The following is a 13719-nucleotide window of genomic DNA, read 5'->3' as shown; positions in this document are numbered from 1 at the left end:
TTTCTAGTTATAAGAAAATCTGCATTAATGAAAAACGCGACCAGAAATAATTTAAATTATAGGAAAACCAAGAAACATAAATATCAATACTCTTTTGGAAATATTTTTTGATTAAAACATGATCTCGCGAGCGCCAAAGGTTTTTGCACCGAATAAACAAAAGATCGAACGAAAGGTGAGCAAGAGAGCCATGATTTTTTTTTTGGGGGGGGGGGGGGGGTGAACAAAAGATAATAAAGGAAACATTGATTAGTTATTTTTGTTCTTGCATGTGGTAAAAGTTTATTTCTGTCTGGCATACGCGAAAAAATAATAAATGAATGAAAATAAAATGGAATATTATGATAGAAATTAATTAATCATCCCTTGAGCTTAGCCAAAAAATGCGAACGAAAACTTTTCCCCTCTTTGCGCGTGCGCGATCCGACAAGATAATGTTTGGGGTATTTAAAGATCTAATAAATAAATAATCAGGCGAGTGCGGAATAGAGAGAAAGTAATTTCGTTCTGCGCTCTGTCGCAATGACTAACATCTCAGAAGATGGAAACCCCATAGTAAGGCACGAAGTAGCGCTTATAAACGGTCTCCCGACGAAAATTTCGTGTGCGACTCCTCGGCAAGATGCGGAAAAAGTGTGTGTTGTGGTAATCCCGGGTAATCCTGGCTCTATCGAATTCTACGATATTTTCATCGCTACACTTTTCAGCGAGAGCGGGGGAAAGATTCCAATTTATGGAGTTGGCCACGCAGGTAAAAAAATTGTTTTTTCTTAGAATGTATTTTTATACGACATGTTTATTTTTATTTTAGGTATGATTCTTGCGGCGATTTCGATTTGGTTCATTTTTCCGTTTGTAAAAAAAGAATTTTAGCTACAGAAGAATTTTCTTCTGCAGCGGGCTATGAACCGCCGTCAAAATCATTTGAACTATTTTGTGTGCTTGAATATTTTTGTCTCAGGAATTATTCATTTAGCGCATTTCGAATGGATATCATTCTTGTTTTGACAGTTCTTTAAACCCGTTTGAAAGATGGCGACGACTGTAGCGAGGCGAAAATGAGTTATCGTTGACATAACTAATATAAAAGTTTGACAAATGAATTGCTATGTAAAATGATTTTCTATGATACTGACAAATGTGAAGATTTTCTATGATACTGACAAATGTGAATGTTTTTTTTATTGAAGTAGAAGAAAGAGGTATTTTGCTATAAACACACTCAATATTTGACGATGTACCAAAACTTGAAATATGGAAATATGATTCTGTGTTAAATCAATTTATATATTTCACTTTAAAAATGGATAGAAATTGTGATGCTAGAAAGTATATGATGATTGAAGATTTTTTTTGCGTTTGTTTTTATTTTGCGGGCGAGACGTAATTACGGATTCAAAGCAAAAACACCTGTGTCAAATCCGACAGATTCCGGAAATTATACCTTGTCGCAACAAAACTCTAAAAGCTCATACAGAGAGCAACGCTTATATTTATCTGACATGCATCGTCTTTTGTCCTTTATTTTTTTAATTTTATCGATTCTTTTTTACCTACAAGGTATGAAAAAACATTGTTTGGAATGTTCAATATTGCTGAATGATCGTTGGGTTTATATTATGGATTTGGTATATTTTGAAACTTATTCTGCACCTAATCTTGCAAACGATGTTGCGGTAACGCATAAAGAAGTTTTACATTTAGATGCACGTTATTATATGATGGTTATATAGAGATTTTCTTTTTTTTTTGTAGAACCAAAACAAGTTCCATCAGTCTGCGGTGACATTCTGCGTATAAACAAAAATTTAAAACGGTCAATTCATTCAATAACCAGTTATTTTAGAGCAAGTTTCTATGTGTTGTTTGTAGTCCGCAAAGAATGCGTTACATCCACGTATATGAAATCCATAATTATATCCTAAAGATTCAAACTAGGTTGCTAAGCAGAGAATAAATCTTGTTATATCAAGTACCCCTTCCCCCAGGGGCTTAAGTCCCCCTCCCCCCCTCAACCCATCCTCTCAGAGGCTCAAAGTGCATGTAGCTAAATAAATAAACAACGACTGAAATAATAGCTTAGGGACCTCTAGTCCCAGGGTAAGACCAGATCATCAAAAAGGTCCACTAAAGGTCTAGGCTATAGAGACGAACAAAATGCTGAAACAGCTTACTATTTTCCAAAAGCGTATTTATAATGCTGATTTATACCTCCATGACCATTACGCTCATATCTGGACACGATAAACCGAACGGGTCAATTTTTTATTGGAGGCATCGTGCGTCATGTGTGTTTTTTTTTTCATTTTTCATATGTTATGTGCCTATGCTTCTGATTCGCCTATAATGTCTCCTTCGACGCCTAACTTTTATTTCTTTTTCTTTTTAGGTCACACAAAGCTCGAAGAATCGAGCGTCTTCAAATGCGGTCGCCCAAAGCAGTACGAGCAGGAATTCCCGACCGACATGCACCTCGATGATCAGATAACACACAAACTTAGCTTCATCGCGTACCATATCCCTAAAGACTGCAAGGTTATACTGGTCGGGCATTCTATAGGAGCGTACATCGTGCTGCAAATGATGAAGAGGTGATGCTTTTTAGCGCTTGATATGTTTCTCCTCCCTTTTACTCCGCCTCTAGTCGTTCCTTCTCCCCTCCTCATCGCTCCCCTAATATACCACTTGACCTCCAATCACAACATTTGTCCTAGTTAAGTATTATAATAGGGACCGAATTCGCCCTTTTTTCCCGCCTCTAAGCGTTCCTTCTCCCCTCCCCTTCGCTCCCCTAATATACCACTTGACCCCCAATCACAACATTTGTCCTAGTTAATTAACCCCTTTAACCCCTAAATTATCAGTCACATCCTCGAAGAAACCAATAGACACACTACTTTTACAATTTTGAAATATTTTGAAATATTTTGAAATAATTACGTAATTACGTTAAGTAATTGACCGGAAGTAAACAGGTGACAATGCGGCTTCATCTCTGCATATATCACGTGACCAATTATTTAATTTTCTACAGGTATCACGACAAAGACAAATTCATCAAAGGCATCCTTCTCTTCCCCACCATTGAACACGTGATGGACTCTCCCTCGGGCCGCCTGTGGTGGGTGCTGTGTTTCTACCTGCAGTGGCCGTTCCTCTTTCTCACTCTTTGCTTCTCGCTGATGCCCAGCGTGTTCCAGAAATGGTCCATCTCCTGGTGGATGTACTTCAACAAGTTCAGTTGCCATGACAGCACCGTGAGTGCCACTCAGGGTTTCCTTAACTACCGCGCTATGGAGAACATGCTGAGAATCGGTCGTGACCTGGGAACGATTAAAGAAATTGACGCGAGCAGCGTACAGGAGAATCTGGACAAACTTGTTTTCTACTACGGGTCACGTGATCCTTGGGTGCCGCGCACGTGTCACGAGGAGCTATCTCGTAAGTTCCCGGATGCAAACGTCATTGTTTGTGACGATAATATTCAACACGCGTTCGTTCTCGACGCGTCGGAAGAGGTCGCGAAAAAGGTCTGGGGCTGGATGGAGGGCGACCTCGTCATGGTTTGACGTCACTGGTTGTCGTCATGACAACGAGACAACGTGTTGCAAACATATCTGCCGTAGAGGATTTCAAGACTACAATAGCTTGTCAAGGGATTGGCGTCATCGATCAGGAAATGACGGGGGAAAGTTGGGTTTAAAGGGTAGGTGTGACCGTCGACAACAAAACAAAAAAAGCTGTATACAATGGTCATTGCTCGGAATGTCTCATAATTTTCACCCTAAAATAGATCTTGTACGGGTTATTCCACCATTTGGTTAGAGGAGTACCTCTCCAGGCCTGTAAGCGAGAATATTTCATAGGGTTGCTTCATTTAGACGCCACGTCCGATTTCATTCCCCTAAGAACTTGTACAACTGAGAAAAAAAGTATTTAACTACCTGGACCGTCCCGTCTCTTTGACGCAGAGCCAAAGGAATCGTTATCAAGTTCTCACCTCCTCCCCTTTCCCTAAAGATATCTGGAAGGCAGAAATGTGTCCTGGGACAAGTTTATTCTTTGCGTGGTTACAAGTCAGGCAAAATTGCATGAGAACAATGAATAATTGTTCAATTTGCATGCTGAAATAAATTTATCCAATAACACACACAAATACAAACCTGTGTCACTATAAAACCAATTTAATGTAAACTTCATAAAAAATATACAATCAAAATATAGACAAACTGTTTGGAGAACGTTGCGTTACTTTATGTGTCACGCAAGTAACAACCCATTGTCCCTTCCCGTATGATCGTCATATTAGGGGTGGAGTCCTTCTCAGAGAAGTCCCCCTCCCCCCGTATTATCAAACATAAGATCGTCACTACTAGTGTCTTCTGATTCCATTGAGTTCTCACTATAGTCGAATGGCATAGAGCCTGTTCCTGTCAAAGCTTTTGCAGCAGGTTTTGCCGTTGTGACATCTTTTGGTGATTCACTCTCCGTACGAGTTCCATTATCTATTGCAGGGTTATCAACATTGTTAGCTTCGTTAGGCCCTTTGCTTGAAATATTCATTGAACTTTGTAGAGTAGCATTATATGTCTTAAGGGACTCCGCTAAACCACTTTGAACTGGTTGTTGCTGCCATAATTCATTGGTCACTTCAAAACCTGTTTTTCTGGTTGAAATTGGGTTTTCTGGTAAACTAAGATACCGAGCTAGAGACTCAAAACCTGGCGATAACAGGTTCTTTTTTGGTTTTGATTTACCGGAACCAGGCACAAAAGCCATATGTTCCGTAGACCCTGTTTTTGAAGTTCCTGATTCCTTACGACTTTCAGTGCCGTGAATAACTGTTTGGTCGTCAGCTATATTGTCTAATGGTGACTGGAGAACCCCGGATGCTGCCCAGACCCCGGTCATGATATCGTCTTCCTGCTCCACAGCACTCCCATCAGCTTCCCCCATAAGGTTATCAAAATTGACATCTGCATAATTAGTTTCGTTATCGTCCTCGCCGCTTTGATGGGAATAAGCTTTCTTTACATGGCTCAATGGAATTGGTATTTTTCTAGCATCGTTTCCAGATCCCTTTCCAGTTTTGAGAAACGGGGAAGCTCTAGCACGGGTACCGTTTGTCTGGCTTTCGTGGATTTTCCAGGAATCGTTAATTTCATGGACATTACCAGAACCAGAGCCAGACTCAAAACCTGAATTTCCGGTTGCACGCACATCACTTGCACTGATTACCTCATTTTGATTTCCGGTTATCCCTACATCTGTACTTCCGCTTCCACTTTCAAAGACTTTACTTCCGTTTATCATTTTACCCTGATCATTTTTCTCTAGTATTTTGTTTTTGTTCCCTTTATTTTCTGTACTTGAAGGCACCTCACGAATGCTTCCGCTTGCAAAATCTATACTTTCGGTGATCTCCGGAACCGGAATTTTACTCGACAATAAGGTACTTTCGTTTCTTAAATTTGCTGAAATCCAGGATACTCCTTTATCAAGGCTTCCGCTTCCGCTTGCAAAATCTGCGCTTCCCGTTTCTTTATAGGGTTGATCTCCAGATATCTCGGGCACCTCAGCAGAAAAACTGATTGTTTTGGGTCGATCGTTCATGTTACCAACAAGCAAAGCATCTTCCCATTGATTGACGCGACCAGCATCCTTTGCGCCGTTACCGTCACGTATTTTCCCTGTCACGCTGCGACCAGCTAAACTAGTGTCATGCATACCTGCCGTTGTGTCACTATTTCCTAAAGTCACGCTAGCACTTCCTTCTTCACTGTCGTCAAGTATTTTTCTTCTGTCTGTCACAATAACATAATTGAAATTTTCTACGTGTATTGCGTGACCAGATCCGGTCGGTAATACTTCACGCAAGTTTTCCGGTCCATCCCCACTAGTTTCACCAGAAGAGTAACCATAGACATTAACATTTGTGACCTTTTTTCCGCCGGATTGCTTCATTTCAGGCACGTTTTTTTCTCCTCTGATCAATTCCGAGCTAGGAGTTTTAGTCTTTGGTGTATCATTAATTTTCGAGTGAACTTTTAAACTTTTTAATGGCGTCTCTGGGGTAACCTTGTAATGTTTCCTTCTTGACAGCTCGTGTCGATTTTGTTTCTTATTACGGGAGACACCATAGAGCGCAGACCCTCTCGTAACATCATGGCTATCGTACCCAGCCCCCCTTGTGTCTTCCCGTATTGTTCCAGCTCGCCTGATATTTTCAACTCCCCCGAGCCCTGGTCGCCTTGTTTTCCTATAACTCCCGAGCCCAGGTCTCCTCGTTTTCCCATCACCCTGGAACCCAGGTCGCCTCATTTTTCGCACGCCCTTGAGGCCAGGTCGTCTTGCTTTCCCATCACTCTCGAGCACAGGTCGCTTCGTTTTCCCATCACCCTGGTACCCAGGTCGCCTCATTTTTTGCATGCCCTTGAGACCAGGTCGCATTGCTTTCCCATCACTCTCGAGCACGGGTCGCTTCGTTTTCCCATAACCCTGGAACCCAGGTCGCCTCGTTTCTTCATTACTCTGGGGCCCAGGTCGCATCCTTTTTCTATCACGCTGGAGCCCAGGTCGCCTCGTTTTCCCATCACCCTGGGGCCCAGGTCGCCTCGTTTTCCCATCACCCTTGAGCCCAGGTCGACTAGTTTTTCCATCACCATGGAGCCCAGGTCGCCTCGTTTTTCCATCACCATGGAGCCCAGGTCGAATCGTTTTTCCATCACCCTTGAGCCCAGGTCGACTCGTTTTTCCATCACCATGGAGCCCAGGTCGCCTCGTTTTCCCATCACCATGGAGCCCAGGTCGCCCCGTTTCCCCCTTACCTTGAAACCCAGGTCGCGTCGCGTTCTCATCACTCACGTGACTACCATGCTCAGGCTTTTCTTTTCTCATTATGGGATGCCTGTGGAGTATCAAACTTTCTAATTCCTCATTTAATGACGTCTCTGGGGACTGGGACATACTTCCCTCCCTACCATTTCCGGCTGCTTCAGATTGCACATGCGTATCAGAGCCCAGCATGTAAGAAGGTACGGTGTTGGAACTTTGAGAACGAGCACCATCAAATACGGAATTCTGCTTCGTGGGGTCCCTGTTGGAATTTGGGACCGGGTGACCAGGCCTCATTATTGTTGACCCAGGGAGAATCTTCCGTGCAGCCTCGTTCTCATACCGCGTCATCTGCCCATGCGCAGTAAGCACAAACTGCACGCATTTACAACGAGCGAAGTTACAGCTGCTGGAACACAGGGAGCCCATGGGACAGCAGTGCCATTTATCCTGACAATGCACAGCATTAGGCATGACGCAACAGCCAAAGCCAGTCAGAGAGAACACGCTCGGGCAGCAGGTGGATCCCGCGGGACAGCGGGTCAAGGTGTCGGGACACACGGTGGAGCCGAAAGGGGGAGGGTAGAATAATCCTGTGAAGCCTCGCTTGAATTTCGTCAGTACTTCTGGAAAAATTGAAAGGATACATAGCAAATAAGAAGCAAAATCAGTCAGGTTCAATTTCTCAAAAACATGCTGGGATTACCTCGAAATAGATGCTTTTATCAGTTTATCATTGCAGGAATTTGCAAATGTCAGTGGTTCACCCTCTTAAATTTTTTCGACATTTAAATTGGCCGAGTCACGAGTTTTGGGCTACGGTTAACTCCATAAGCCTTTAAAGACAATAAGGAATCCCAATTAGACTTTGTGATCCTTTTGGATACCAGCTTGATACATATATTCTCGAGCGTGACCTACGCTGCTATCCGATAAACTAGTGTCACGTATTTGCCGTTTTGTTACTTCTACCTAAAGTCACGTTAGCACTTCCTTTGCATTAGAAGATTCTTAAGCGTGACCAAGAATTGCGCAAAGAAGATGCGCAGTTGATGATAATTATTGCTGCTAATAAAAGATAATTTAATTCCTTACGTTTAGGTGGAGTTTTCGCCAAAAGAAGCTTGAACACAGCTGCTACTCTTTTGCCCAATATCTCGTAACCCTCCTTGTTAAAATGCTACAAAAAACAAAAAGGTTAAAACATATTGTGTAAAATTATGTGGCCCCATCTTTAAACATCTGCTTAAAGACTGTCATTACCACCTAAGAAGAAAATGATTTTCTTTTTCTGGCCGGGCGAAAGTTAGAACTCGAATTGGTTAATGGATAGAAATAATCACCAAGAGTAAAGGAATTTCACTTCTATTCTCTGGTTTTGCTAATGTTTTGATCATTTCGCTCCGACGATGAGGATTGTAAATCGAAACGTCTTCGAAACTAGAGACGTTCAATACAAACACTTCAAGTCTGTGCTGTCGTATTCCCCTTTTACCATCCCTACGCATAGTTCTCCTAGTTTTTAAAGGCTTGCCGTAGCGTTTCTTGTTATGCCATTTGATTTTGTAGTTATCTCATGATACAAATTCCTGGCGTAACGTACCACGTCCTTAGGTCTCTTCATGATGGGACACTTTGAGTAGGGGGGCTGGCCGCACTTCTGGACAATCACATTATACAAGTCTATGACGGGTACCCTGTGCCCTGATTTCATCACACTGAAATGAAATGAAGAAAGCATGAGATTATTAAAAACTTTCGTATCTGGCTTTTCAATTCGTTTTATAATAGTGCCTGAAGCTAAACACTTCGGAAGAGCTTCGAAAGAGCACTTCGGTAAAAATAAATCTGCACGAAATCCGAAATCAACCATTCTCATTAGGAAAATAAAATCCATTGGTTGTCGAAGTCTTCATCGACACAGACACGATAAACATGAAAGGTGATAATTGAACTAAGCCGCTGACCAGTAAAATGTGCAGGCGTACGCACCCTTGAGCGACTTGATTGACCTCGATGACGCGTCTGTTTTTCTGGGGATCTGACGGGAAAGGCGTGGTGAGTGCAAACGCCACCTTAGCACCGGTCTTGAGGAAGGCAGCTTTGAGTTTCTTGAGGTTGTTTCTGTAATCTTCCAGAGACACGAACTCCTAGAATATTTTGTAAGATAAGACTAGTATAAGAGAGGAGTGTAATGATAACCCCACGTGAAACATGATTAAACCACGTGTAAATGGGATGCAATTTGAAATGCTAGTTTTTGTATAGCACTTAGACTTTAAGTGAGTTGGAGTGTAAGCTTTATTACTGAAGATAATACTATGGACCAATGTCCTCACAACTTCAGGGACCCAGGGCGTCGCGGAGTTCGGGGACACAGGAAGCGCGCGCGTCTCCCCTAGGATGATGTCCTCACAGGTTCTATTACGTTTCCCAATACAGGATAATCAAAGGAAATTAAAGGCCGGACCTCTACCTTGAAGAGACCTTGTCGCATACACCTTTGTTATTGTTTTATTTGATATTGGAAGACAATGTATCGAAAATATCTAAAATACCATCTAAAATAGTTTTTTTGAAACCTAAAAAAATCTTAGCCGACCTGACATTGATTTCAACTCTGGTCCTCTGGTTTGAGAACCGCAGTATGTACCACTGAACCATCGCGGCCCTTATGTCACCAGCACTCACCTCTGGAAACTGCTGGTTATAGTCGATATCATGCATGCCAAAGTTAAAGATTATAGCGTCGTATTTGATTGGTTGCATATCTGTGGTAGTGAGAAGGTATCGAAGACACTTGACTCCAAGCCTCGAGTCGACTGCGCCCGACCCACGTGTGAATGGCGCGTGTTGCACCTGGCATAGCCCACCGAGCTCTGACCTCACGGCCGGCATGTATCTAGGGGTGAAAAATGACTATCAGTAAAGCTGCGTTTACATTAAGTTCAACAAATTTTGATTGGTGATTTTTTAAATTGTTTATTAGGGCGACACAACCAAAAAACATCCCATACCATAGCAATTCGTTGTCCAAACCCTGTAGTAGTATAGATGGTAACTAGTGGAGGTGGTAAATTACCTTTGCAATCTCCCCCTACCCACCCCCCCCCCCCCCCCCCCGCATACACACGTGCTTGTCAATAATCGCTAAATACCATTCGGCGGGCCTTTACTTCAGTTCTTACCCGATAGCAATTGAGTCTCCTATCACGAGGCAGTTTTTGAAACGCCTGCTCTCCGGTAGGGGTGGTCCAGGGTTACAGAGACGAGACGACTTCAAGGAAGATTTCTTGCTGTTGACAAAACAGACGATACAATAAACTAAAGTGATACCTACTATCATCATCACCATTACCACCACCTGCTCCACAGATCGGCAAAACGAATTAGCCATTGTCTTTACATGGCCAATCACGATCAAGCGCCGATTGTTTGCGAACAACCAATCAAAACCCATGTTAGAATGCCGCACCCTGTGTTCCCGCCAAAACAAAACAGCGAGCAAGAAACAGCCAAGGTAAACTTTCCACTGATTTGGATTGGCTCGTTTTGCCGCTCTGTGGAGCAGGCGCTCGTGGGGCCTAGGGAAGCGCGGTCTCTAAGAGCGGCGCGTAGGAGGCTACTAATACCAAAGGCTAGACGACAACAGAAAATTCTTGCTGTTGACAAAACAGGCGTTTTAATAAATTAAATTGATGTTAAAAGAACATGGAACCCACTCTCACTACCAACAACACCCCTAAAACTGCTAACACCATCAACAACATCTCGTTTAACAAGACACTAAAAACGGGTGAGAAGACTTGAAGGAGGATTGCTTAAGCAAAAATAATAATAATAATAATTAATAATAAAATTGGGGCCTCAAAAAGATCTACGATAATCCTAGCGAGTACTCAGGATTTGATGGGGGGTTGGGGGGGGGGGGGGGGGGGGCGCAATCATAGGTATTATATGGATGATGATCCTTCTATAAGAAATGCACTTCTTTTTGCCTGATAAGGGGTGCGCGCACCCTCCCTCCCCACTCCCTGGTGGTAGACGCTTGGTAGTGGGTTATCGTGGCGACCTACTTACAAACGAGTAAATAGTCGCGTTTCCAATGAAGATGAGCCAGGATTGTTTACTGTCCAGGGTACTTGTTGTGATCCAGGATGGCCAGGATTATTTACAGTCCGGGGTACATGTTGTAGGCCAGGATTGTTCACAGTCCAGGGTACCTGTGGTGGTGAGCCAGGATTGTTAACAGTCCGGAAAACCTGTGGTGGGCCAGGATTGTTTACAGTACGGAATACCTGTGGTGGGCCAGGATTGTTTACAGTACGGGTTAGCTGTGGTGGCGACAACAGCACAGGATATTGATAGGCTACCTGTGGATTATGAGCTCCATTAACCTGTTGCTTAGTCTGTGTTATGAGTTGTCGAGGATAGTTCCACAACCGGAAGCCACTGTAGGGCACCCTTTGTGTAAAGGGATTGCCGTTTTGGGTTCCCTTTGGAAAAAAAAAACAGAGTATATTAACCTAAGCTCGGGGAAAATACGCATGCATTGTTAATTACATTTTGCTTAAAACCAAAGAACTTTCATTTTCGTACATTGCTTAATAGATATCAACATGCAGGCGAGTACCCAGGATTGACCGAGGGGGGGGGGGGGGGGGGGGGTTGCGCAGTCATAGGTATCTTATGAAAAAAAACGAGACTGGGCTATTTTTAGCTGTCTGCGACTGGGAGGGGGGGGGGGGGGGGGGCTAAAAGGGCCCCACCTCTGTATTTCATGGACCGCTTAGACTATGACCATCAAACTAACAAACAATGACCACCAGCATGCAAAGAATTGTCTGGCCCTATTTTGGGTGTGTTCGAATCAATATTGACGTCACAATGACGTCATGAATACGGTGTCTAGATATTCTTTCAAATATTTCCTAAATTATCAGATATCGGGTTGAAATCATTTTGCATCATTCATGTATGTTGAAATCAACCTTTTAACGGCTTTACAATGCAAAAAGGCCATAAAAACGTTTGTAATCATTTTTTTGTAAGAATTTCCGCCATCTTGGATTCTTATTTTTTTTGCGAAATAAAAAAAATGGAATTATGACAGAAAAAAGTATTTGCATGCATGTATTACTGCTCGTAGTAATGATAAATGCAAAATATTAGCTTTTAAAGTGTCATAAATCCAGTGACATTTTAGCAACAGCTTTATGAGAGAGCAAAATGTAACCACTCCTCCCCCCCAAATATCCGAGGTAAAAAAATTCTAGCGCTGTTGTGAAACTTGCAACGTAAACAAACTTATAAAGTCAAAAGGGGCATTTAAATCTGAGGAATAGGACCAAAATACGAAAATTCACCTTTTTTTTAGGTTTTGGGAAACCTATGTGTGAAAAACGGTTGCCATGGTAACATGCAGCGTCTCCTAGGCATGTCAATAAGACCAAAACGTCCGAAGATAGTTTTTAGGAAAAGTCACCAAATTTTATGCTATGGTTCAGAAGTTATAGCAATTTTTCCAGAGGGAAAAGCCCCCCCCCCCCCCAGTCTGAATAGGGTTAATAAGAAATGACCCACTTTTTGGCGCCCAAGGGCACCCCCCTGTGTACGCGCCTTTCACTTGTCTTGCTTTGCCCCATTTGATGTTCTCCTGCATCTCTCTCCTATCTTTGCTGCCCTAAATCTTGGTGGGCGTATTGTTTACTCAAATTCTAAATTTAAGTTCTTAAATCCACATGTTGTTTTGCTTATGCTCTTATGTTTACGATTTGGTATAACAGTTTCGAATAGAATTTTCATCAAACAAACAACGCCCTTTGAGAACTCCCTTATACTTTTTGTCTTCAATAAAAATTATGTCTATTTGGGGAGAAGAGGTACAGTTTTCGGAACTCTATTATAAAAGACAATTGAATAAACTGGCCACCCGTCGTTACTTGTTATTTTGGGTCAATGAGCGAGCTAAAATGCAACGATTTGGAAATGATTGTGCAAGAAGTATATCTTAGCAAATAATGTCTTCCACATATACACATAAAACACGGCTTTTCTTGTCAAAATTGATGATCAAATTGTTGATTTACACTTGTTAAGGATGATTTCGATGCCAAATTAAAAACTAACGAATAAATTCAGCGTATAAAAGAAAGCCCGATAAAAAGTCAGTTGTAGAAATTTCGAGACTTTGATAATCTAAATTGACATGCGAATGAATGTGAAAAAATTATAATAATTAGAGTAAACAGCGACCACCTTTCAAAGTACAAGTCACCTGTCACCAAACAACCATCCGTTATCTTTGTACTAATTTGACAAACTTCTTTATCCTATCGTGTCACCATACCTGGCGAGACTTCCAATAATGCATCCATTGGTACCATCCATTCGGCACATAGCTCAAGCCAGAGTAGTAACGACTAGAATTTGGCCTGTAAGAAGCTCCAGGAGTACCACCCCTGAACCAAGAGCTCGTGTAATATTGAGCCAGTGATCCGTGAAGACAAACAATAAACGTTACGAGAACTTGAGAGAAATTCAGCCAGTTCATTTCTGGTCATTTTCGCCCGCCGTCGCCAAAAGCTCGGTCTGGCGGTATTTTAGTGAATTACATTTGTATTGTTGTGTTATTTCTCAGCGAGTAAGATCCGTGGATGCGCTCGCTCGAATTGTTGTCAAAATACGGTTCTATTCGAGTAAGTGACGTGAGAGACGGGAGGGAATAGGTGTGACTAGAATCATTTTGTCGTTGACCTTGTTCATTGAATGGAAACTATCTTTGTCATAAGCAACTAGCAAGATTATCGATATCGTTTCTACTCACATGGACAAGAATCAGCCGATTATCCAGAAGTAAAAGATTGTTTTGGCAACGTTGCAGTG

At 42.3% G+C, this 13719-nt stretch overlaps 2 protein-coding genes across 2 annotated transcripts; one reads left to right on the top strand and one right to left on the bottom strand.

The window, feature by feature from the left end:
* Positions 1–445: 445 nt before the first annotated feature.
* Positions 446–4241, top strand: LOC5518431 (lipid droplet-associated hydrolase). The gene is made up of 3 exons (XM_001638276.3): positions 446–751; positions 2390–2591; positions 3035–4241. Exons 1-3 carry the CDS (start codon positions 523–525, stop codon positions 3567–3569), a joined length of 966 nt encoding a protein of 321 aa, XP_001638326.2. The 5' UTR covers positions 446–522; the 3' UTR covers positions 3570–4241.
* Positions 4169–13684, bottom strand: LOC116602025. The gene is made up of 8 exons (XM_048734095.1): positions 13184–13684; positions 10915–11330; positions 10023–10130; positions 9526–9736; positions 8827–8984; positions 8438–8552; positions 7930–8014; positions 4169–7460 (listed from the first exon to the last, which is right to left on the bottom strand). Exons 1-8 carry the CDS (start codon positions 13385–13387, stop codon positions 4324–4326), a joined length of 4434 nt encoding a protein of 1477 aa, XP_048590052.1. The 5' UTR covers positions 13388–13684; the 3' UTR covers positions 4169–4323.
* Between the last annotated feature and the right edge of the window lie 35 nt (positions 13685–13719).

Source organism: Nematostella vectensis, chromosome 11, assembly GCF_932526225.1.
Source record: "Nematostella vectensis chromosome 11, jaNemVect1.1, whole genome shotgun sequence".
NCBI classification, from domain to species: domain Eukaryota; kingdom Metazoa; phylum Cnidaria; class Anthozoa; order Actiniaria; family Edwardsiidae; genus Nematostella; species Nematostella vectensis.
The sequence above is the reverse complement of the archived record's forward strand: the minus strand, read 5'-3'. Positions and strand labels throughout refer to the sequence as shown.

Excerpts from the sequence above, each read along its gene's own strand:
- LOC5518431 (XM_001638276.3), top strand. The coding sequence starts at position 523 with ATGACTAACATCTCAGAAGATGGAAACCCCATAGTAAGGCACGAAGTA. Across the intron at positions 752-2,389 it reads TTATGGAGTTGGCCACGCAG|GTCACACAAAGCTCGAAGAA; the intron begins GTAAAAAAATTG and ends TTTTCTTTTTAG. Across the intron at positions 2,592-3,034 it reads GTGCTGCAAATGATGAAGAG|GTATCACGACAAAGACAAAT; the intron begins GTGATGCTTTTT and ends AATTTTCTACAG.
- LOC116602025 (XM_048734095.1), bottom strand. The coding sequence starts at position 13,387 with ATGAACTGGCTGAATTTCTCTCAAGTTCTCGTAACGTTTATTGTTTGT. Across the intron at positions 9,737-10,022 it reads GGAGACTCAATTGCTATCGG|ATACATGCCGGCCGTGAGGT; the intron begins GTAAGAACTGAA and ends TTTCACCCCTAG. Across the intron at positions 8,985-9,525 it reads ATAACCAGCAGTTTCCAGAG|GAGTTCGTGTCTCTGGAAGA; the intron begins GTGAGTGCTGGT and ends AAAATATTCTAG.